General features: G+C 38.6%; 1 protein-coding gene across 9 annotated transcripts in view; it reads left to right on the top strand.

Moving 5' to 3' along the window:
- Nucleotides 1-7,833: 7,833 nt before the first annotated feature.
- The window catches only part of PCLO (piccolo presynaptic cytomatrix protein), a 402,165-nt gene continuing 387,714 nt past the window's right edge, over nt 7,834-22,284 (top strand). For all 9 annotated transcript variants that reach the window (XR_004032228.1, XM_030822013.1, XM_030822012.1 and 6 more), the window contains exons 1-2: nt 7,834-8,417; nt 14,307-15,891. Coding sequence is in view for 8 of the 9 variants with exons in the window: in XM_030822013.1 (XP_030677873.1) it covers nt 8,170-8,417; nt 14,307-15,891 (1,833 nt within the window). In the remaining variant the exon portion in view is untranslated. The remainder of the gene's footprint in view (nt 8,418-14,306; nt 15,892-22,284) is intronic.

Raw genomic sequence — 22,284 nt, 5'->3', positions numbered from 1 at the left:
GGAATATTTCTTAAATAGTTAAAGTACTATGTGTCATTTTCCAATTATTATTATATGTTTTAGACAGCTTGTTAAAAATGTACATACATTTCCAATATACTTAATGCACTATCAAGCCCCAAAAGTGGCCACAAGAAGTACCATCCCATGGGTCTATACATTCTTTAGCAGGACTATATTTTCCCATTAGAAATTGGAGGCATTTTAATAAAAGGGAGAAAGGAGTAGGTTTTAGATTCTTGTTAAGCTAAGTTTGAGCTCTGTCTTGTCATTTACTGGTTAAATGAACTTGAAAGGGGCCGGGCAAGGATCAGACTACACTGGTCACGGTCAAGAGATCTTTATTGGAGGTATCGAGTGGAGAAGGAAGAGAAGAGAAGAGAGAGAGAGAGCTGCTGGTGTGCTGGGTTTTATATCCCTTGGGCCTACGTGGGGCGGGCCAAAGGGAAGGCGGGAGATGCTTCTTTCTGATTGGCCCTCCTTTGGCGGGTTCAGACAGTGCCCGGTCAAGGAGGGGAGAAGAACCCAGAACTGGCGCCATTAAGGTACCCCTGTTGCCTAACATTCCTCCCTTGTTTATTTTTTAAGAAGTGGGGAAATGGGCATTGTAATTTGTCCTGTATTACCTCATGAAGTTTTTCAAAATTGACTGCCTTCTGAGCTGCTTTACGCAGTCCAGCTGTTAGGCAAGTGGCGAAATGGTCTCCGGCTGCTGTGTCGTTTTGTGTGTTATAGTCCCAGTTGGGCTCCTGTTCTGGCACTGCCTGCGCCCCCAGTGGCAGGGCTGGGGCTGTTTGGTGGACCTCATCTGCATGAGCGCGAGCATGTTCCCAAACTCGCCTACGCTTTTCAGGAAGAAGGGTGTTAGAAAGGACTGTGTAGATGTCATGGAAGGTGAGGCTATAAGCTTGGCAAAGGTACTGAAATTCTTTGATGTATGAAGAAGAGTTAGAGGTGTAAGAACCTAAACGTTTTTCGATTTGAGATAGGTCAGCTATGGAGAAAGGGACGTGGACGCGAACGATGCCCTCTGCCCCGGCCACTTCTCTGAGGGGGGCGAGAACAGGGTGCAAAGTCAGGGGCAGAGGGAGGGGTTGGCAGTTTAAGGGCGGCGAGAAGTTGTTGGAGCTTGCAAGGGAGGCAAAGGTCGGGTCTGTCCAGTAAGAGGAAGAAGCCATGAAGGTATGGCATCTCTACCCATTTTCCTGTTCGCACGCAATAGTTATAGAGATCCCGAAGAAGATCAGGATCGAGAGAGCCATAAGGAGGCCATTTGTTTTGGTTGTCTAGGGGATAGGTGGGCCAGTTTTGAGTGCAAAATTTAATTAGGTGTTTTGGTTTGATGTCTGAGGCGAGGCCAAGGGCTGACAAATTATTTAAAAGACATTGTAGCGGGGAGTCGGCCGGCAGGGATGCAGAGCCTCCCATAATGAGAGGAAGGAATAGACGGCGACAAGCTAGGCAGGGCGTCCCCTGCTAGCCGCTTGCCGCAGAGCAAGTCAGAGCCTCCGGATCAATCGTCACCAAAACGGAAGGACTGAGGAGGCTCTGAGAGGCGGGAGGCCGTGGGTCACCTGGTACCAGGATTTTAGCGAGAGAAGGAGAGGGGCCCAGGCCAGAGACGCGAGGAGGAGAGGGAGAAAACTCCGTTCCCTGCAGGCTGAGTCTAAAGTAAGATTTACGGCGGCCGAGAGCGGGCGGCTGAGACGGGAGTTGGTCGGCTGGTGTTGGACACCAGGCGGGGAGACTTACCGAGATGAGGCCGGTGTTGGGTGGAGAGGTCGGCGAACAGGAAAATGGGCGAAGATCGGCCGGGATCTGGACCGAGCCCGAAGAGGGATCGGGATCCCACGGGAGGGTGAGGTGTTCCCGATCCAAGTCACGGCACCAGTGAAAGGGGCCAGGCAAGGATCAGACTACACCGGTCGCGGTCAAGAGATCTTTATTGGAGATATCCAGCAGAGAAGGAAGAGAAGAGAAAACAGAGAGAGCGAGCTGCTGGTGTGCTGGGTTTTATATCCCTTGGGCCTACGTGGGGCAGGCCCAAGGGAAGGCGGGAGATGCTTCTTTCTGATTGGCCCTCCTTTGGCGGGTTCAGACAGTGCCCGGTCAAGGAGGGGAGAAGAACCTGGAACCGGCGCCATTAAGGTACCTCTGTTGCCTAACAGAACTAAAGAAATTTAAATAAATTTTCTGAATCTCAACTTTTTAATTTTTAAAATGGACAAAACAATAGTTACATGACAAGATCGTCAGAAGAATTGAGATAAAATTGATAAAATACTTAACAGAGGGTCTTGTAATATATTAAATGTAATATAATATGTATAGGTTAAAATTGTATCATTATAAAAGATAATTCCTTAATCATAACAAAAGAATTCCTTTATTTTTCCTTTATAGATGTCCTCTACAAAATAGCCTATTGCATTTTTTTGCATTATTTACACTTTTAACCTGAAGACTGGTCACTAAGCAATGCATTTAATGTCTGTTGATTTGAGCATTCACCATGTGCACTAGGTAGTGATGGTATTGCAAAAGAAACAGCAATATTTTGCATTGTTCTAAGAAATTAGTACTGAAAACAATTAAGCAAATAAAGCAACATGATCTGTAAATAAATATCAAATAAATAATAATATTCTCAAACTATAATTGAAAATAATAGTGGCTTCAGAATAGGGAAAGGTCTGACTGTGGTGAATGGGCCTTAAGCCTGGCCTTGAAAAATGCACAGATGGATAGAGGAAAGGGGACAATCCTGCCAAGTTGATGAAGAGCAGAACTAAAGAAGAGGTTCGCATGGTATGTTTGGAGGTCAATGAGTGTATTAGTCTGTTTTCACGCTGCTGATAAGAACATACCTGAAAGATTATTAGGTTGTAATTAACACATGAGAAAACCTTACATTTTAGTACATATGATAATGACTAAAACATATACATTAGATGTCTTTTTTCTCTCAGTTCCTGTGTATGTACATGATATCTATATTGCAAATATTTTTAACGTGTATTTACATGGATATAAAGCCCTGCACTCTTTCCATGCCTTGAACTCTCACGGCATCCTTTCTCAAGGAACCCATGCATATATTATTAGTCAAAGTTCTCCAGGGAAACAGAACCACAGAACCAATCGTATGGAGAGACATATACCTGTATCTATTTATCTATCTACCTATCTATCTATCTATCTATCTATCTATCTATCTATCATCTATCTATCTATCATCTATCTGTCTATATATTTGGATATGTATGTATATGGATCTATCTTTTATTATATCTAATATATATATGCACACATTTATATGTGTATAAACACACACACACACATATGTTATAAAATAAGAAAATGGCTCACATAATTTTGGTGGCTGAAGTCTTATGATCTGCCATCTGCAAGCTGGAGACCCAGGAAAGCTGGTGATATCATTTAATTGGAGCAAGAAGGCCTGAGAACTCGGAGGTTGGGTGATCAATGATGTAAATCTAAGTCTAAGGGCAGAAGACTGATGCTCAGCTCAAGCAGTCAAGCAGAAAGGAAAAAAATTCTCCCTCCTTCTGCTTTGTTTTTTGGTTATTGTTGTTGTTCTGTTCATGCCCTCAGTAGGATGGATGATACTCACCCACATTGGGGAGGGCAATCTGCTAAATCCACAGATTCAAATGCTAATCTCATTTGGAATGATTCTCACAGACACACCCAAAAACAATGTTCAGCCAAATGTCTGGCACTCCATAACCCAGTTAAATTGACACATTAATTAACCATCACAATGTACAAACACTTAAGCAACATAGACATTCCCGCCTTTGCATGAGAGAGACAAGGCAGGGTTTTACAGTGCACAGTCCACAGAAAACATCTTACAGCCTCACTGACATGTTGGTCCTACAAAGTCCAGTAGGCCATATTGCCAATGGAGCTAGCAGTGGGAACACTTCTCTTTCCCTTTTCAAAAATAAGTGGCATCAAGTCCCCTCCTTCTCTTATAGATTTCTCTACTTTTGTCCTCCAATTCATGCTACTTTACCAATTCAAGTTGTTTTATCTTTATTCTGCAGAACACTTAAATAAGCCCATGCTGTTTTAAAAATATCTGAACTCCAGGCCAGGTGAGGTGGCTCACATCTGTAATCCCAGCACTTTGGGAGGCCGAGGTGGACAGAACTCCTGAGGTCAGGAGTTCGAGACCAGACTGACCAACATGGAGAAATCCCATCTTTACTAAAAATACAAAATTAGCCAGGTGTGGTGGTGCATGCCTGTAATTTCAGCTACTCTGGAGGCTGAGGCAGGAGAATCGCTTGAACCCGGGAGGTGGATGTTGTGGTGAGCCAAGATCGCGCCATTGCGCTGCAGCCTGGGCAATGAGAGCAAAACTCCATATATATATATATATATATATATATATATATATATATGAACTCCAATCCGTCACCAGGCTCAGAAAAACCGAGCATCTTCTAGTTGATTTCATCTTAACTCCTTTAGAGGTTAATGTGACTATTAACAGGTTTTCCTGGATAAATATTAAAAGTACTATTATATAATGTACAGTATATAATATTAACTTTGTAAAATCCCACAAATAATTTTGAAGTTCCGACCCTAAGCATTTTACCCAGGGATGTAAACCTATAGTCTAATCCTCTTGAGTAGGACCTCGAGAGTGTCACCTGACTCCAAATGTATTCTCAAATAAATACACTGATGTTCCTCAGAAAATTCTTATAAATAAACCTTTCCTTTCTTTTCTTTTTTTTTTCTTTTTTTTCTTTCTGAGACGGAGCCTTGCTCTGTTCACAGGCTGGATGGAATGCAGTGATGTGATCTCAGCTCACTACAACCTCCACCTCCCGGGTTTAAGTGATTCTCCCGCTTCAGCCTCCCAAGTAGCTGGTACTACAGGTGCATGCAACCACGCCCGGCTAATTTTTTGTATTTTGGTAGAGACAGGGTCTCACCATGTTGGCCAGAATGGCCCTGATCTCTTGACCTCGTGATCCGCCCGCCTTGGCCTCCCAAAGTGCTGGGATTACAGGTGTGAGCCACCGGGCCATGCGAAATCTTGCATTTCTTATATAACTTCACATCTGGGTAATGCTACATCGTTTAAAGGTCGTCTTCACATATATTTTCTTGTTTGAGCCTTTCATGAAACATGCATATAAGTATTCAAGATAATTGTGTTCTTTTCCACTTTATAGTTTAGAAGGGTGGTATTTGGAAATTTTGAACAAACAACTCAAGTGCAGCTGGACAGTAAGTGAGAAAAGTCACTAAAAGAGTGAAGGGAAACTTTGAAGCCTTATGCATAATCATAATGTGAAAAACCTGGAATATCAGTTATATAGCTTAACTAGCCCCTCAAAAAAACTTATTGACTTAAAAACGCATCTTATTATTATCATTATTATTATTAATTCTCTGATTATTTCCATTGATTGTGCAGTTCTTCTGCCGGTCTCACTGGGTTCATTGATGTGATTGTAGCCAGTAGGTAGCTCAGCTGGGGTAGGTTGTGCTAATTGGGGGGGGGGGGTCTCACTAAAGCCTCAGCTGAGATGGATGAAGCCGAGGCAGCTAGGATCCTCTCTCCATGTGTCACACCTCCTTGGCTTCTTCAGAGCATGGAAGACTCAGTAATTTCCCAGGCTAGCCTGGTAACCATATACCACACTCTGATAACATATTTCTAGTTTACAAGTGCACTCACAGCTTTTTCTAATTTAATTGTCACAACAAACCTGACAGATAGTAACGTTAGTAATATTATTGTCTCTGTTCTTACAGTTGAGGAACCTCAACATCTGAAAAGTCAGTGACTTACCAATCCAAATAGCTATAAGAATGCAGAGCTAGGATTTAAAACCAGACATCGTCAACAGAAAAAACCTGAAGTATAAGACATGCACACATGTACCCTTTCTCCAAAGAGTGGGTTCTAAATTCTAAAGTCCATTTATAAAATGGTTGAATAAATAATACTGATCATGTAAGTTATAACTTCATGACTTATTAATATTTTTCAATTTTCAAGTATTGTAAAGTGACAAAACTAATTTTATTACTTAATATTTTATACATTATATGTCTATAGGAACACATTCTAAATATGAGTTTTTCTTTTATTTAAATTACAGATAGACTTTGGACTAAGTATAAAGGAAAAAAATTGATGTTTCAGATATTAAGAATTCAAAATTAAATTTATCAAACTTTTCACTAAAATACTTCTCGTGATTTTTCTGTCAAAATTGAGAAGCCAGTTTATAATCAGTTGTAACCTTACTTGAATTTCTTCCACTCTAGCTGTAAATCCCACTTTAAAGTAGAGCTAACAAAAATGGCTGAGAGCAGCAATTCAGAAGCAACTCAGCCTTAACAAAAAATGAAGCGTTGGACTTTAAGCCACTGCAGGTTCTTTCTCCACTCAATGAACACAATCTTCTCTCACCTTCTATTAGGAAGGAATATTAAAGACCTTCATATGCACCTATATAAAAATTATAAGCCATATTGTCTATAGTTATACAAGCATATACATTCATACATACATGAAAATGCATGGACTTTTAAACATACAAAGGATGAGAATAGCTCGAGTTTTATTACTCATTACATCACACACAAAATCAGTTAGGGGTATTAATATACACTATGTCATTTTTTTCGACATTTGTTACAAAAGATGTTAGCATTTGGTTCCCTCATTAGAGACTCCATTATTTTTGTCATTTTTTAAAAATCAGTTGTAATTATTGGTGCTTTTATAATGTAAAACTACAAATTCACTTTGGAAGGTACAAGATCGAACTATGTAATGATTATTGCAAAAACCTGGACTTACTTTCTGAGCAACTTATTCATTTCTGTTTGATTTATTTATTCATTCTCTATTGTTACCTAACCTCAACAGTTGAGACATTAAGTCCACATTCTGAGGAAAGGTAGGTAACAACATTGAGGCTGCAGATGCAGTGCTGAACAGTCCCGTCTAAGAAATATAACAGCAAGAAAAGTGTAGGAGTGATAGTCGAGAGTGGGTCTGAAAAAGTGGTTATTATGATAACGTGCTGCTAACCAATTGTGTGACTGTAACTTAACAGTCACACATTAAATGAACTTTGTGGGGTTCTTCTGTCCGCATTTGTTAAAAAAGGGGCGGGGGAATAAAATCATGTTTTCAAAATTTCATACTAAAACATTTTAATATTTTTACAATCTCGATATTACTGCAGAACCCCACGTCCACAACTTCCCATAATCCTTTATTATTGTGTAGTCCCTCTCTTTAGGGAACTAGTTATAAGCACTCAAAATTTTAGCTGCTTACTAATATTGTATCATTTTAAATAATCTAATTAACAATCGAATTGTTCTGTGAAAGTTCTAAATGAAAAGGGCCATTCTTAGCTCCCTTGGGAAATGTGCCTCAAAGGTATCAGGGTCTCTCCTGCTAATCTTCAACTACTTGAACCCTTTCCTAGAATGTTTTAAAACCTTCTTTTAAAGAAAATAAATGAAACTACAAACCCCAGGAGCCAAAGCTGAAAACAGACATTTCCTCTCCTGCCCTTCCCGCCCCCTTTAAATCTAGGAGTCTAGTAAGCTAAAACTCAAGTTGAGGCATCCTGAAATATGCCTGAAAGAAACGTCGCCTATTTCTTCCGTTTTTAGCCGAGCGTTCACTGGGCTCCTTTAAATCGGTGCTGAGAGCGAGGAAGGATCCGGAGCGACGCAGGATGGGGTGGGCGTGGGCCGCCGGCATCACCTGTTCCGAGAGGCGCCTGCGCACTGAGAGGGCGCGGGCGAGGAGGCGGTGCGCGGTGGGAGGGGCGGACGGCGCCCGGCTGGCACCGCTCAGATCTGCTTCTCCCCGGCTCGGGGCGCCGAGGCGGCGTCCGAGAGGCGTCTTCTGCAAAGGTTGCCTGGCGCTGTCCAACATGGAGGAGGCACCGGCAGCGGGCGTTACCTGCCAGCGGGACTAACCCTTGCCTGGCGTTCCGGGCGGCAGTGCCTGGTCCGGAGTCTAGGGACTCGGCTGCCTGCACGCCCCGAGGCGGACCCCGGCTCTGACTGCTCCCCTGGCCGCGGGCTTCTCGACTGGGACGCGGCGCGAGGAGGGAGCGCGGCGGCCCCGAGTCTCCCTGAGCCATGGGCAATGAGGCGAGCTTGGAAGGGGAAGGGCTCTCCGAAGGGCTGGCGGCGGCCGCAGCGGCTGGAGGAGGAGCTAGCGGGGCGGGGAGCCCCTCGCACACCGCGATCCCGGCCGGCATGGAGGCGGATTTGAGCCAGCTGAGCGAAGAGGAGAGGAGACAGATCGCCGCTGTCATGTCAAGGGCGCAGGGGCTGCCCAAGGGAAGCGTCCCCCCGGCTGCTGCGGAGTCGCCTTCCATGCACAGGCATGCACAGCATGATGTATATGTCCGGGCATATATGTACAGCTTCCCGTGCACATATGTGCCAGCCCGTATGTGCCAGCACGGCGGTACATATATGTCGCCTCCGTTCATTTTATTCTCCCCAGTGGGGTGGCCATAGAGAGATCCTAAGCCTTGTGATGGGCGGAATAAAAATGATGCATTGTAGAGTTTCTGGTGGGATAGTCAAGGGTTACATTCTTGGAACTGTGATTTTAGGTTGTGATTTTTGGCCTTTTGGAGCCCTTCCCCTCTAGGATGGCGTGGAGAGACGCCCTCCAGTGTTTTACTAATCTGGAAGTCTTCCATTAATACAACACGGACGTGTTGGGAAATGGATAGAGCTGGGTGTTTACCTGTCTCTGTTTAAACCTCTTGGCCACTGCGGGGTCTTTTTCTCTGTGAATGATGTCTAAATATTTCTGTAACTTTAATCCCCTTGTAGGTGATTTGTCCTCTCTTGCCACCCTACCCGCAGAGGAGAGCAGAAGCTGTTTAGGTAGAAGGAATAGAATGAATATACCTTTTATATTCATTGTGGAACCCTAAAATATGTGTGGCATTAAACAGATGGTTTGGTCACAGCAGAGCAGGTGCTGTACATACATTTCTAAATTAGCATATGCTATTTTTAAGCCACTTCTCTGTTTTATGCAAAAGTGGCCTTCAGTTTAGGGAAGAACATGTGAATTTTATTACCTTAGAAAATAATTTTCAATACGTACTTTTAAAAACAAAGCAAATAAATGGCAACTTGCATAGGCAAGTATAAGAGCTAATCAGTAATATGAATGTATTCATTTCCGCCTGTAACTCTCCATTTTCCTTCATCCCAATAGATTAGTTGTTTTCTAATTAGAGTACTAAGAGGGTATAATCATTGTGCCTGCCTTGCCTTTCTTATTGTAAACAAACCCTTTAACTTTGCACCCTCTAGTAGAGAACAGTTTTCTATCCGTGGTCCTGAAACAATTCCTCTTTTATGACAACTGAAGGCAAACCTACAATTTTCATTTGATATATTGTAAGCACGAAAGACCTGGATATATAGGTGTAGATCCTTATCCTCCACTTTATAAAATAAAAAAAATTAACTTAGTCACTATCACGTAAGCATAATTTTGCCAAATAATTATAGGAGAAATGTAAAATGTTTTATGGATAGTGACAGTATTTTCACATAAAATCTTAAATGCTTAAAATCTACCAGGTAAAAAGTCTGTTTGTCTTGAAACCACTAGTACTAGTGAAAACTAGCCCCTTTATGTTAAATATGTTTTTCTGTGTTTTTAAACTAGTAATCTATGGGGCTATTTGGAAAAAGTCTTTCTTGTTCTCTTATCCAGTTTATGATATGTACTGTTTTCCTCTACTTGATGAAAACTTTACTAGAAAAAAAATTTAGTGTTCATTCACTAGACTTTCACAGGACAATAACAAGGTATGATACTTTTACTAGCCTTTTAGAACTGTATGCCAGATCTTTTATATTTTTTCCTAAGAGGCAAAAGCAACAGGCCTATCATGCTGGTTACCAATACCAGTTACAGTGAGATCTTTGATTTCTAGATTTCTAACTTTTCTTCTGTTTAGAGGGTGGCTGAGAAACATTATTTCCACCTATAAAACTGTTGCTTCATGCAGTATTTGTATCGGATAGTATACTTTTAAAGCTGTCTATTGATAATTTTATTATGGTGGAAATCTTATCAATAGTTAGTGTGTGGCCCAAACAGTATTGGTGAAAACTTCATCCAAATACTAAAAAATAAACAATAATTTTCTGACCTTTGCAACTTACTCTTACATTTTACTGAAAGATTTCTATAAAAGGTACATAACTTTTTAAAGTTATTTTCCCTATATATGATTACCAAAGAAACATTTGGTTTATCACTTAGACTTTTAAAGTTATAGAGTTATGTAAATTTAATTAATATAGGATGGCATACACAAATTATTTGAACTTTTAAGCATTTAAGTGGTGTGAATTGAACATAGAATTTTAAAAATAAAGATTGAGAGCATAGGTTTTTATCCTATTGATTTTAACCAACTTATAGCAAATTACAAATACTTCTCAATCAATGTGTCTCATGTTCCTTGCCTTTAAATAAGGCTAATAATACCTATCTTACCTTAGAGAGTCCATTGAGGATCAATTAAAAGTTGACATGAATGTTTTTGTTTGAGTTGTAATTTACACGAACCCTACAAATATAAAGAGTGGTAATATCGGTATCAGCAATGGGTGACACTGTCACTGATGGCTACGGACAAATTGTTCAATTTTACATTGTTTTTGGGTTATTTTGATGTGTCAGTTTTCTTTTACATGTGGAAAAATCAGTTCAATGGAGTGTAAACCACCTCCTCTGCCCACAAACCAGGAGTGAGGATACCAGATTTCTGTGACTAACTAGTTTTATGACCTTGAATTAGTCACTCAGCTTCTCTTAGTCCCTATATCCTGGGACTTAGAGCATAAATGCATAGATATTCATTTATTCATATAATATATAAAAATTAACAGATAGTCCCAAAGTTGCTTATATTTCTAATATTATAAAATTTTATGTGACTCAGCACTGTCAAGTGTCATTGTTTGTTGTGTTCTGTTTATAAAAGATTTTATTATCTCAGATGCTTTTACATTCCTACAGTCTGCATATATGTTTTCCTCATCTTAGGGGAAATATGTTGTTTTCGGCTAACATTTGAAAAAAAAATTCTAATCCAAGGATGACAATAGTAAAATGAAAAGGGAGGTGTAGTACTAAATATACTTACAAGCTAGCAGTAGAAGGCAGGTTACAAATGAAATGCTCATGGATTTTTTATTCATTGTAGACCCAGAGAAGTGCAATTTCATTACTTTTTCTACTCTTTCTATTTACAGTTACAGATACATCATATGAGAAGGGCTTTATTGAAAAAAAATTCTCTGATTAGTAGAACATTTAATAAGAATTCTGACTGAACTGATTATTTTTTTTACTACTTTCAGCCTCCCCTACTGGGCTTCTTCCTAAAGGTGCAGGCCAAATCCGGGTTCTAAAAAGAATATGGAATTTATCCATTTATATCTCAGATGGCCTATAGAAGAATTTTAAGTGAAAGCAATTCAAGAAACATTAAAGTAAAACGAATACATGATATATTTGTTCCTTGGTTCACTCATTGTTAATCATCCACTTATTCATTAATTCATCAAATATTAATGCTCATCTACTAGTTGCCAGGCTTGGTTCTAATGATGCAAAGATAAGTGAAATATATCCTCTCTCTCTAGGAGTTCACAGTCCAGTATACAAGGCAGAGATGGCATTTTAATCACTTTTATTTTTAACAGTAAAACTGTTATGCCTAACAAAATTTCACCAAAAGACAACAGCACCTTTACATTTTTGTTTGGTATTGACAATTTTTTCTCCTGATTTTCTTTCCATTTCCCACTCAAAGCTCTCTGTTTTACTTTTATTTACATAGTTATAGCAACTAAAACTAAGTTTAAATTATAAGACAGTCTTTAGGGTTGTATGCCTATTTTCTGATGGGGATTCTATAGTAAAGTACAACTTATATTTGTAGGAAGTACATGCAATTATAATTCCTGGTGCAAGCAGCTTGCTTTCAATTCTGCTGTTTCTGATTATCACAAATATTTGACATTCATGAAGTTGTTTTTTGTTGTTTTGCAAATATGATGGATTAAGTGAAATATTAAAACAATGATTAAAATTAGTAGCATTTTCAAGAGAGAAAAATTTAGTATAATTAAGGTAGTTTTTTTTGGTACTCTGCTTAAAGTTAGATTTATAGGACTCTGTACAGGGAAGTTATTTAAATAAAATGCCTAATAATTACTCATAGGATTGCCATACCTGTAATCAGCCCTAAGCATGTGCTGTTCAAGGGAATGGTGCAATATATTAAGTAAATACAGAAGATTTATAGAATAATGTTAAGGTCTGAATAGTGTACCTATAAAGAAATGTTCAGAATGATTTTCTCCAAATGGAAATATGTAGCAGTCCATTTTAAGAGCTAGCTTGGAACTATTGGAATTAACTAGGGTTAACACTTTTAGTTCTGTTTAAGTAAAGACTTCAGAGACATGGTAGAATATGTATATTTTTGTAAACTTTTCCTTGGAGGAAATTGCAAAAATTCAGAATCTACTTATTTGTCTTTTACCAGAAAATCACTTTATGCATACATTGCCATTTATAGATTTTCTTTTCTTCTAAGTGTTTGCTACCTAGAAGTAATGCTTCTTTGGCTCTTTCTGCTATCCCTTACATCCTGACCTGTACTCAAATTTCTATGTCAGGAAATTTGGAAAAAGTTAATTCATAAGAAGTATTGAATATGAAATAAAATATTTATAGTCTGTCTCATTAGCAGGTAAATTTTGATAAACCCAATTAGAACCTATAAATCTTTATTGTCATATTATATTTTAGGTGCTTCTAAGTTACTTTCTTTATTCTTGTTTCCTTTAATGAAAAGGAAACGTTTTTCAAAATTTAAAAAGCCTCATATATCAAACAAAATACTTACAATCTGATTTTCTCCACAATTCTAATTCAGAATATTCTTTTAGCTGCAACTTTATCAATAAAGTATGAATTATTTTAAAAGTTTCTGTATTTAATATGACTTTTGGCTAAAACAATACATATATAAAAAATAAGAAACTCCTCTTTTAATTATTTAACCATAGTCATTTAAAATGTATCATGTTTCCAAGCCTGTTTTAAAAAATACGTCTTATATATTTGTCTATGAATTAAGATATATCTTGAAAATTAACTACTTGCTACATTTAATCTCAATGTCAGTAATAGATTACTAATAATCAATGGCATTAAGAGATAGTGTAGCAAACACTGAGTAAGATATATGGATACCAAGATATATCTCAAGATGATTTAAGCATCTGTTATGCTTCCCATAAAAATTTTAGGTTAATAATTAGTTATTTTTTTAAAAAAGATAATGCTGATCTTCAATAATAAAGATGGGGTTGTTCCTCAAGAATGTCTAAATAATGAATGTAGAAATTCTCATTCTGTAAGGTTTCATAAGGATAACATTTGATGAATAGTGCCTTTCTAGACGGAGGCATGGGGATAATCCCCAGTCACTCTCTGGGACTGTCATGATTTTAGATGCCCACATCTGTGTCTCTCCTGGCCAGTGTCCTGGAACACTATAAACACAATTAAAATTAAATACATTATAAACTTTTTAGCATTCCTGGGAAAGCATCATGTAAACTCCATTATCAGAAACTCCCCTTATTTCACATTGTATTCCCTATTTAATTTGTGTAAATTCTCAAAATGAAATTTTTTAAAAGTCTCAGCAGACTCCTACATTTAAAAATGAATATTTGTAACTCTCAATGCTGCTAGCATTTGGAAGACTTTCTTTGACCATGACTTTTGATAAAAAGAAAAAAATACACTCTGTGAACATGTATGCCTTATAATATGACTTTGTTTTGATTTATTGAGGTTTTAATTTAAACCTATATTTAGTTAAGTTTTAAGGCCAGATTCTATTAAGTGCAAAGGTAAATTACTTTTGTTATAAGTATTTTCTAATTATATATTTTAATTTTTATCACTCATAAGGGCAAGTTTTTTTTTCTTCACTTCCTTCTTGAAAATCTCTACCCATTTAAAGAAAGAAAAAAAAGCATTAAAAGTTTTATGATCACTTGAAGGATGCTACAAAAATGGGTTCTGGTTATATTTATACATTCATAATTTTGAAGATATAAGCAATAGGTTTTTCGTATTGCTTTGATTTGAAATAATTTCCATTATTTTCACCTTTTTTTTTTTTTTTTAACTCTTCTAGGAAACAAGAGTTGGATAGTAGTCATCCTCCAAAGCAATCAGGAAGACCCCCGGACCCTGGGCGTCCAGCTCAACCTGGTCTCAGTAAAAGTAGAACTACAGACACTTTCAGGTCAGAGCAGAAATTGCCTGGGAGGAGTCCTTCCACTATTAGCTTGAAAGAATCAAAGTCTAGAACTGATTTTAAGGAAGAGCACAAGTCTAGTATGATGCCTGGCTTCCTCTCAGAGGTTAACCCTTTAAGTGCTGTCTCCTCTGTTGTAAATAAGTTCAACCCTTTTGATTTGATATCAGACTCTGAGGCATCCCAGGAAGAAACCACCAAGAAACAAAAAGTAGTTCAGAAGGAACAAGGAAAACCTGAGGGAATCACAAAACCTCCTTCACAACAACAGCCACCCAAGCCCATTCCTAAACAGCAAGGACCTGGTAGGGATCCACTTCAGCAGGATGGCCCTCCCAAATCAATATCTTCTCAACAACCAGAAAAAATTAAATCACAACCTCCAGGTACAGGAAAGCCAATTCAGGGTCCTGCCCAGACTCCTCAGACAGACCATGCAAAATTGCCACTTCAACGAGATGCATCCAGGCCTCAGACTAAACAGGCAGACATAGTAAGGGGAGAATCAGTTAAACCCTCACTGCAAAGCCCGTCCAAACCGCCTATTCAGCAACCAACTCCTGGAAAACCTCCAGCACAGCAGCCTGGACCTGAAAAATCACAGCCTGGGCCTGCAAAGCCCCCAGCTCAGCCCTCAGGGCTAACAAAGCCACTGGCTCAACAACCAGGGACAGTGAAACCCCCAGTCCAGCCACCAGGGACAACAAAGCCTCCAGCTCAGCCACTTGGTCCTGCTAAGCCTCCAGCTCAGCAGACTGGGTCAGAGAAGCCTTCTTTGGAGCAGCCTGGGCCAAAGGCTCTAGCTCAGCCTCCTGGAGTTGGAAAGACTCCAGCTCAACAGCCAGGGCCAGCAAAGCCTCCAACCCAGCAGGTGGGGACACCAAAACCCCTAGCTCAACAACCTGGGCTACAGTCTCCAGCTAAGGCACCTGGGCCTACAAAGACTCCCGTTCAGCAGCCTGGGCCAGGAAAGATTCCAGCTCAACAGGCAGGACCCGGAAAGACTTCTGCCCAGCAGACTGGCCCAACAAAGCCTCCTTCACAACTGCCTGGCACAGCAAAGCCCCCACCTCAACAGCCTGGCTCAGCAAAGCCCCCACCTCAACAGCCTGGCTCAGCAAAGCCCCCACCTCAACAGCCTGGCTCAGCAAAGCCCCCACCTCAACAGCCTGGCTCAGCAAAACTCTCAGCTCAACAGCCTAGCCCAGCAAAGCCCTCGGCTCAGCAATCTACAAAACCAGTAAGCCAAACAGGATCTGGAAAACCTCTGCAGCCACCAACAATGTCTCCATCTGCAAAACAGCCTCCTTCACAAGGCCTCCCTAAAACCATCTGTCCTCTTTGCAATACCACTGAACTTCTGTTGCATGTTCCAGAAAAGGCCAATTTTAACACATGCACTGAGTGTCAAACCACTGTCTGTAGCCTCTGTGGTTTTAATCCCAATCCTCATTTATCGGAGGTAAGTGCATTTATTCACTGAGTCCATACTCTTCAGCCATATCATCATCTTACACAAATGATGCTTAACTAAACACATATATGACATGATGGCATTGTCTTTCTCTGGATTCTCCCTTCCCTCGTTTTGTTTTCTGCCAGTTGTAATTTTTTTTTAACATTTCTCTGACTAGAAGCCTCAAACATTGCCACAATTTCTGAAAATTTGACATATAAGACAAATATAAATTGATTGAAAGATGCTGAGCGTCTACTCATTTCGCTCTGTATGTAAGACCCACACTGTTATTTAGCATACAATGTTATTGCCTTAACTTTTACATTGGTGTTCCTACCTATCAAAATTTTGGTACTCATAAATGTTATTTATATTTGTGTTAGAAAAAAATGTGGACAATGTTTTCGAATTCTGAATATAATTTTAACTTAAAATTGAATATAGTTTTTTAATCTGCACATCCCTTTTCCCTTCTAGTAATTCTGATATATCAAATGAGGGCATGTTGAGAGTCCTTAATAAAAGTATTAAATCATTTCACAAAATGAAGAAGTTGTTAGAGCAGGTTCAGAATGTAGGGGTGACTTCTCAGATGACAATTTATATCTCCTAGGCTTGAATCCGGGTAGCCTTATGTTTCCAAGGGTTAGCTGGGTAATACTTTCTGACTCATCAAATTATAAAAGGGTTAATTGTGATATAGATGAGTACAAGTTTGTTTATTCAGATTGAGGATAGAAGAGTAGTTCTCAGTAAGTCAGCTGACTTTATTAATATTAGTTTAGCATGAAAAGGCCTGGAATAATGTAGCATTTTAATAGGTAGAGATTCAGAGTTTTTTTTTAGGGGAAGAGGCAAGAAGATACAAAGCATTTTTAAAAACTCAGAAATTCTCTGCCATTAAGAAATAAAACAGTGAAGATGGTATAAAGAAATGGGCAGTGAGATTGGAGATAGGTTAGAGTCAGACTTTGGCTTTCCACATTTAGTAGGTAGTGATCAGCATATAAATAGAGAAGAGGTTTAGGCTCTAAGAGAACATGAGGGATTCATTTTTTTAAGAGATCTAATAGTCTCTACTTAATGAGAAGGCACAGAAATAATTTAGCCTGTCTGAAGGACAACTGTTAGTGGGCTATCTGTGCATTACATCTGCAAACAGCCCAGGAAGTAACTGACAGCAGGCAATGAAGGATTATGTGATTTAAATATCCCTGAGACGTGAAGCTTGTATACTTTGTTATAAATGAAATCTATCATGATAATAACAATAATGATGATCATTAGTAATTTATGTTAATGTGGATACTTATGAAAAATAATGCAAATTTAAAATATGTCAACTTTTGGTTGTTTTCTAAAGTAACTTTTACTTTTTTAAACAAAAGTAATATTGAGTAATTTAACTTTTCAAATAAATGATCACTTACTTATAAAACTACAATTAATAAGAATGTGCTGCATTTGACTTATGGAAGAAATCAGATTATAAGTAGTTTATATATATACATATATACATATGTTTATATATACACATATATACATATATATACATATGTTTATATATACACATATATACATATACATATGTTTATATATACACATATATATACATATACATATGTTTTTACATATACATATATATATGTAGCTTTTTAAGTCTTGGTAAAATATGTTTCTCCCCATATTATACTCCCCTTATAGGAATGTGAAGTAATAATGACTTCAAATGATAGATGATCATTTTATAGTGTTTGGATTTGTCTTGGTTTTGTGGCAATTTACATGGCAGAAATATGCAGCTGGAAATTTAAGCTGTATATGTTATTTCTACACACAATATAAGAAAGACATTATTTGAATACCTGCTATGTGGAAGATATTCTGTTATATGTTTGGTGAGATATAAAGATAACCAAAACATGAATGTTGATTTTAACAGATTAAAAATTACTAGATAAGATAATACATGCACAAGAAAATATAATATGTGACCAGATTATAAAAGCTGTTATAGATATAAATAAATATTGTGGACTTCAGAGTAGAAAGTGCTCATTTCCAGGGGATGAGATTAAGGAAAACTTCATGGGGAAAATGGCATTTGAGCTGGGCATATAAGGATGGGCACTATTTCAATAGATATAGGACATGAAAGAGTGTAATGATTTGGGCCCAAACTTGGAGTTACAAAAGTACAGGGTATATTTTAGGGAGTCAAGAATAAATGTAGGTTAGCTAGGGTGATGGAAAAGAAATGGGCAATGAGATTGGAGATAGGTCGAAGTCAGATTTTAGCCTTACACATTTAGCAGGTAGTGATGAGCTTTCTACTTTTTGAAAGGTACCTCAATTAATATGATATACATTTGATGGTTCATTGTACTAATTTTTATCAAATGCCTAGTTATAAAACATTATTGAATGCTATGGGAGATTGAAATATTTGTTAGATGTGCAGTCTTCTGTCAACCATAAATAGAGGAAATACAAGTTGCACATAAAAAGAACATCTATATATTTATTTCTATAAAAAGTAACTTTGGGCCAGGCGTGGTGGCTCACGCCTGTAATCCCAGCACTTTGGGAGGCCGAGGCAGGCGGATCACGAGGTCAGGAGATGGAGACCATCCTGGCTAACACAGTGAAACCCCGTCTCTACTAAAAATACAAAAAATTAGGCAGGCATGGTGGTGGGCACTTGTAGTCCCAGCTACTCGGGAGGCTGAAGCAGGAGAATAGCCTGAACCGGGGAGGCGGAGCTTGCAGTGAGCCAAGATTGCGCCACTGCATTCCAGCCTGGGCAACAGAGCAAAGCAAGACTCCCTCTCAAAAAAAAAAAAAAAAAAAAGTAAGTTTGTATAGGGCTTTTTAGTTCACAGAGTCCTTTGGTTTTTTTTTTTTTTTTTTTTTTTTTTTTGAGACGGAGTCTCGCTCTGTCTCCCAGGCTGGAGTGCAGTGGCTCAATCTCGGCTCACTGCAAGCTCCGCCTCCTGGGTTCACGCCATTCTCCTGCCTCAGCCTCTCCGAGTAGCTGGGACTACAGGTGCCCACCACCACGCCCGGCTAATTTTTTTGTATTTTTAGTAGAGACGGGGTTTCACCGTGGTCTCGATCTCCTGACCTCATGATCTGCCCACCTCGGCCTCCCAAAGTGCTAGGATTACAAGCGTGAGCCACCGCGCCCAGCCAACCTTTGTTTTATTAAAATTAAACTTCCCATAATTTTGTGGACATGTATGTTTCTTCTCTATTATACCAATGAGGAAACTGGTGTTCAAGTAGTTACTATAGTTAGTTTAGTTGTGAGGATCACCCAGATAGTATATTCCCAGACAGAAGCCAATCATTCTGATTCCAAATCATTTTACCTGTGGTAGGAGGAGAGATGAAGTGTTACAAGGTCAAAGGAAGAAACCATCACAATCGGTGGGGGATATTAGAGCTATCTTCATGAAAGGTGAAGTATGTGAGCTGGGAATATGAAAGATAATAAGAATTTGAACACACGTAAATGAGCATGGAAGAAGCTAGGAACATAAGGGCAGGTAGAGAGGCTCTCTAGCTATGTAAAGGAAGGCATTTCATTATTGACTGAATAAACTTGGACAAGCCATTTACACTTTCTGTTACAATGGCACCATTTGACATATGAAAATAATAACATGCTCTCTGCCAGACACACTGGAAGATTAACTGAAAATGTATATGAGAAAGTATTTTAGATACATGAGGTGCTTTTAAAGTTGCAATATATTGCAACACAGATGATCTTAATATTTGAAACGAATTTGGCCTTTAAATTTATTGTACGTTCTTTTTTACATAGATAACAGTATCATAAATTCTTAGATGCTGAGGCAGCCATCTAAAGACATTCGATCAATAGTATTAGTGATATCATTTCATTTTAACTTTCATTGATTTTTTTTTCCTATAAGAAAAAATGCAATCAAAAGTTCCAATTCTGAACTCTAGAAAGGCGTCTTTTCTAATACTGCCTACCAAATGGCCAGTTTCTCTAACTCCTAAATTTTATGGAGGTCAGAATTGAGAAGTTAGAGCTCTAGAGAGAGGCTGTAAGCTTCTGTTACAGGAGATAAGGTTGATGAAATTTTGGGGACAACCACCACTTCTGTCACAGTTGTGGTGTAAACACCATAACTTTCGTACGTATCCATGAAAAAGTAAATCTGCATCTTCAAAAGAGGATGTAACACTCTGGGTCAAGTTGCCTTCAAATATTCAGATTGAGTAAACAGATTTTCTATGCAAGATAGGGACAGAAGCTGGACATCCTTTGGTACAATTACATGAATTTATTATTTTCCAGCTTGATGTTTATATACATGTAACTCTTTGCTTGTGTAGTGTATGGGTGAAATAGATACATTTAACATTCCTTGAAAAAGGAAGAATTTCTCTAACATTTTTTGTTACCAATCTATCAGAATTATGCCTATATTTGCTTGTGACCATCATGGCTCTCTAATGACTACCAGGTCTGGGAAGGAAGGAAGGACTAGATAATTAGCTACACTCAGCCACAAGCTTTAGGGAAGGGGACGTGTTTACTCCCTTAGTTCCAAACTCACGAATCATCACCCCCCAACCCAACCCTGCCACGCATGAGCACTTCAGGCAACCCAAACATCTGTGTGAAGAGGATCACCTTTAAATTAACTGCCTTCTCTGGAGGCTATCAAGATGTGTGCTATTCCAAACAAACCTTAAGGATCCACTGGCTCCAAGCCTAGACTTTTGATGCCTAGACCTTGACCAGAGGGGTGTATAGCTGTATCTCTTCTTGTGGCCCATTAATTGAATAAATCTCTCTGATATTTGTCCTCTCTTTGGGTTTGCATTTTGACACAGAACCTGAACGTTTGCTTTCTAATTGGAAGCAGAAGTATATTGTTTTTGTTGATTTGCTTTATCTCTTTTGGTATGTAGCCTCACTCAAGATATATTTAGGAACAGAGATCTAAAGGCCTGTCCTTAATGTTTGGTAATTTTCCCAACTCTTATAAAATTTCATAATAAATGAAAATGACTTATCACTTTTCAGAATGTTGAAAATGAACCAAATTTTAGGGATTAAAATGGATTTAAATGAAGTTTTCTTGTCATTTTTTTTTTAGTCATTATGGCACATATATTAGTCTTTTGGCAGAAGCCAGATATTTTGTCTAACAAAACCACAGCCACCTTTAATGAGCTAAAACAAACAAAAAACTCCTTGACTTGCATATATCAACTTTCATATAAACTTTCTCCACTTAATAAACAAAACAAAACAAATAATGACTGAAATTCTTCAGTTGGGTTAAATGGCTTAACTGGCCATGATCTTTCGGTGGATAATCCTGTTGCATCTTATTTTTCTAGTAAGAGAAATGGGGAGAAGTTGTTCAGAAGAGCTGGTAGAAAATAGTGGAGCTATGCCAAATGTCAGGAGGCTGGAATCTGTGGAGAGAGAAAGCCTGTAAGACATTCCTGATGGTGAAGTAACTGAAAGAACTTTTAGAAAAGAGGATGTTCTCTTTTTAGTTGCTTGCTGTTTTTAGCACAAAGACTTTTTTTTAACCTTAAATTCTAAGCAAAAACTGCCACACAGTTCCTCTTAAAAAGGAGGACTGAGCACACAAATGCTCATCTCCTCTATCTTCAAGTCCCACTTTTTAAAAGATTTAAAGTATAGTCATTCCAAGAAATGTGAAAGAGCTCCAAAAACATAAGTTGGTATGTTGAAGAATTCCTTGAAGGTAGAAAGAAAATGGAAAGAACAAAGAGCTGAGAAAACCACTGTCCAAGTGGCTACTCAGGAGACCTCAGAGAAGCCCTAACTTGGAATCAAAAAATATAAAAAGCAGTAGTGGGATGTGGTAGTAATCAAAGAATAAATTTCAGAACTGCAGTAGGAACAAAAGGACAATTGGTCTCTTTTGTAATCTTCACTGGGAAGACAAGGTATAGGAGGAACCCCTTCAGGCTAAAGCCAGAGATTAATCCACAAATGAAAGGGTGACCTGCCTGAGGAAGGGCCCCCCTGAGAAAACTAGGACCTTCAAAAAGAAGAATAGAAGTGGAGGTGATGCTCCTCTCCCACAATGGGGTATTGCTAAAAAGAAAACAAATAGAACATTGCGCATCTATGAGTCAAATGCCCTAAACTATTACCATCAGAGTAAAACTGTCCTTACTTGGATACTGACCCCCTGCCATCCTGTTTTCTCTCATTCGAAGTAGAGAACAAATGGGGAAGCAGAACTGTCTACCAGCAGACAAAAAACTGTTGATTACCTATGAGTGGATTAAGAGCCTAACTAGACATTTTAGCAATAATACAGCATGAATGACATACATGAACTGACAGAAACAATAACAAAAATAACA

Source organism: Nomascus leucogenys, chromosome 11 (genome assembly GCF_006542625.1).
Source record: "Nomascus leucogenys isolate Asia chromosome 11, Asia_NLE_v1, whole genome shotgun sequence".
NCBI classification, from domain to species: Eukaryota; Metazoa; Chordata; class Mammalia; order Primates; family Hylobatidae; genus Nomascus; species Nomascus leucogenys.
Note: the sequence above shows the minus strand (reverse complement) of the source record. Positions and strands in the feature narration are given on the sequence as shown.